Source organism: Acyrthosiphon pisum, chromosome X, assembly GCF_005508785.2.
Source record: "Acyrthosiphon pisum isolate AL4f chromosome X, pea_aphid_22Mar2018_4r6ur, whole genome shotgun sequence".
Classification (NCBI taxonomy): domain Eukaryota; kingdom Metazoa; phylum Arthropoda; class Insecta; order Hemiptera; family Aphididae; genus Acyrthosiphon; species Acyrthosiphon pisum.
The window spans coordinates 26,887,805-26,890,750 of NC_042493.1; the positions used below are offsets into that span (position 1 = coordinate 26,887,805).

The window sequence follows — 2,946 nt, forward strand, 5'->3', positions numbered from 1 at the left end:
ATGTTTAATTGTCAAGTTTGTGATGCTAAATATGTATCAGTGTCTGGTTTGAATAAGCATTTAAGAACCAAACATAAAGATACTCCGAAAGTTAAAAATTTATATTATTGTAATGACTGTGATGCATCATTTGATTTGAAATCTAATATTATAAAACACACTAAGACTCATTTATATAGCCACAATAGTAATATGTTATGTTCATATACAAATTGCACAAAATCATTTCCATCTATAAAAGGATTAATTTTGCATTTAAAATCTCATAACATTAATATCGAGCCCACAATGTTGAATTTTAATGCTATAGAAGGTATATTAATTTATAATTACATTATATATCTGTTAACAATTATTATTGCTAACTTATTGTTTTCTATGTACTCCGTGATTTAGCTTAAAGTATTTGTTTTTACTTTTGATGTTTCTGTGGACATGTATGTATTATTATTACAAAATTTTTCAGTCACTACTGTGAAGTATCGTTCCTCATAAAATGTTTGTTCAGTATTAATATTGTTTAAATGTTATAGGTGATTTATATTTGGTTAACATTTATACTCTTAAAAACTCTAATTTAATTGTTTCCTGAGAAGAGTGGAGGATTTGTTAAAACATTTGTAGCATATAAGTGTTTACATTTATTGATGGCGAAATGGCAATCATACTGTAACGTATTAAACTTCACAACAATTTGTTCAGTTAAATTGAAAATAATATTAAAACAAAATCGTTTATTTATATAATTGTATTAGGTTATACTGGGAAAATGTTACAATTACATAAATAATAATGACGAAGTTACCATAACGTTACTGAAAAGTGTAACTATGTTACTATCCAACACTGATTATTATATAATTCTTCATTTACCAAGTTTGACAGCCATTACTGGGAAGTATCGTTCCTGATAAAATGTTTGCTCAATATTAATATTGTTTAAATGTTATAGGTGTTATAGGTCAAATATTAACATTTCTTGTGATTTGGCAGAAAATAATGTCTTTTACTTTTGATGTTATTGTGGACATGTATGTATTTTTATAATAATATTTCATAAACTGAATTTGTCAGTTATGTAAATGTAAGTTAATAACTAAAAGAGTTAAATAATAAAATACAAATTAACAGATTTTAACAAATGGAAAAAAAATATAGAAGCTGAAGAAGAGTGCCACTATGTCAAGTTGTCATCAAAAAAAAAAAATTTAAATAAAGAGTATGTATACTATTTTTGCCACAGATCATTTGGACCAAGAACTTCAAACAAAGTAAGATATTTTACATAAAATGTTCTTAACCAAGTTGTGATTAATATAACCAATCATTAAACAGGGACACAAATGTACAAAAAGTGGTGGATCCGTAAAAACTGGCCATGTTTGCCCTTCTAACATGAAAGTACACATAGACAATAATCAAATTAATGTACAATATTATAGTACACACTTATGGCATACTAAGGATATAGGAAAACTAAGATTGTTCAATGAAGATAGGAGTAAAATTGCTGGTAACTTATATGAATCATTAACCAAATATAAAGTTATTTATTTTCATAATTATATAATATATTATATATGATTAATAGATTATGTCAATATAACCTTTCAATATTTTTTTACAGGAAAATTATCCTTGGGTGTTCCAGTCAATAGAATTTTGCAAGATGTTCGATCATCAAACGTTGAGATGGATAGTATTAAAAGAATTCATTTGCTTGAAAAAAAAAATATATACAATATCAAGGGTGACTTTAATATTTCATATTCAACAAAAAATTACCAAAATGATGCGATAAGTGTAGATCTTTGGGTAAAAGAAATGATGAAAAAAGGTGATGAAAGTCCAATTTTATATTATAAGCAACAAGGAGTTAATGATAATTGTGTTCCATGCTTCACTATGAATGATTTTTGTCTTGTAATAATGACTCAATTTCAATCTGAGTTATTATTAAAATTTGGAAAGGACAAAGTATGTTTAGATGGTACGCATGGACTAAATGGGTACAATTTCCAACTGTACACTGTTGTTGTAGTAGATGAATACGGAAATGGATATCCGGTAGCCTTTTGTTTTTCCAATCGATCTGACACTAACGTATACAGCCACTTTTTTCAGTGTATCAAAAATATAACTGGTAATATTAATGCAAACATTTTTATGTCTGATGACGAACCGGCATTTTACAACGCATTGAATGCAGTAATGGGACCTGCAGGAAAACAGCTATTGTGTACTTGGCATGTATTAAGGAACTGGGCAAAAAATTTAAGAAAGATTCACTCGAATGAAAAACAAAATATTGTATTCAAAACTTTAAAAGCTTTATTATATGAAACAGACGAAAACAATTTTGTGATTGAGCTGCAAAAGGTATTAGATGATCTTCTAAATGATGAAGATACAGCAGATTTCGGAAAGTACTTTAAGACTACATATTCACAGAGAGCAGAAAAGTGGGCCTATTTTAATAGAAAACATGTTGGTATTAACACTAACATGTACCTTGAAGCACTTCATAAATCAATAAAATATTGTTATTTAGAAGGCAAAAGCTGCAAACGTTTAGATTTATCGATCAATGCCCTAATGTCATTGGTGAGGGACAAAAGTTTTGAAAGAATCATTAAAATTTCAAAACAAAAAATGTCTTATAAACTGACACAAATTATTGCAGCTCACAATAAAAGTACAAAAATTACACCAGATATGGTTGTTGAAGTTAATGGTAATTGGTTGGTTAATTCCGAGACAGACATAAATATTCAATATAGAGTCGAAAAAACCACAGTATCATGTGATTGTCTACTACGTCGTAATATCTGTAAAATATGTGTACACACTTATAAATGTACTTGCATGAATAATGTTATTTATTTTAACATTTGTAAGCATATACATGCATGTGCTAAAAGACAGACTGCATCAGATTCAGAAACA

General features: G+C 27.7%; 1 protein-coding gene across 1 annotated transcript; it reads left to right on the forward strand.

Annotated features, from left to right (window-relative positions):
• LOC103308041 lies at positions 1-2,624 on the forward strand. Its single transcript, XM_008180676.1, has 4 exons — positions 1-90; positions 1,336-1,513; positions 1,628-2,462; positions 2,552-2,624. The coding sequence occupies exons 1-4, from the start codon at positions 1-3 to the stop codon at positions 2,622-2,624; spliced, it is 1,176 nt and encodes a 391-aa protein (XP_008178898.1).
• The last annotated feature ends 322 nt before the right edge of the window (positions 2,625-2,946 follow it).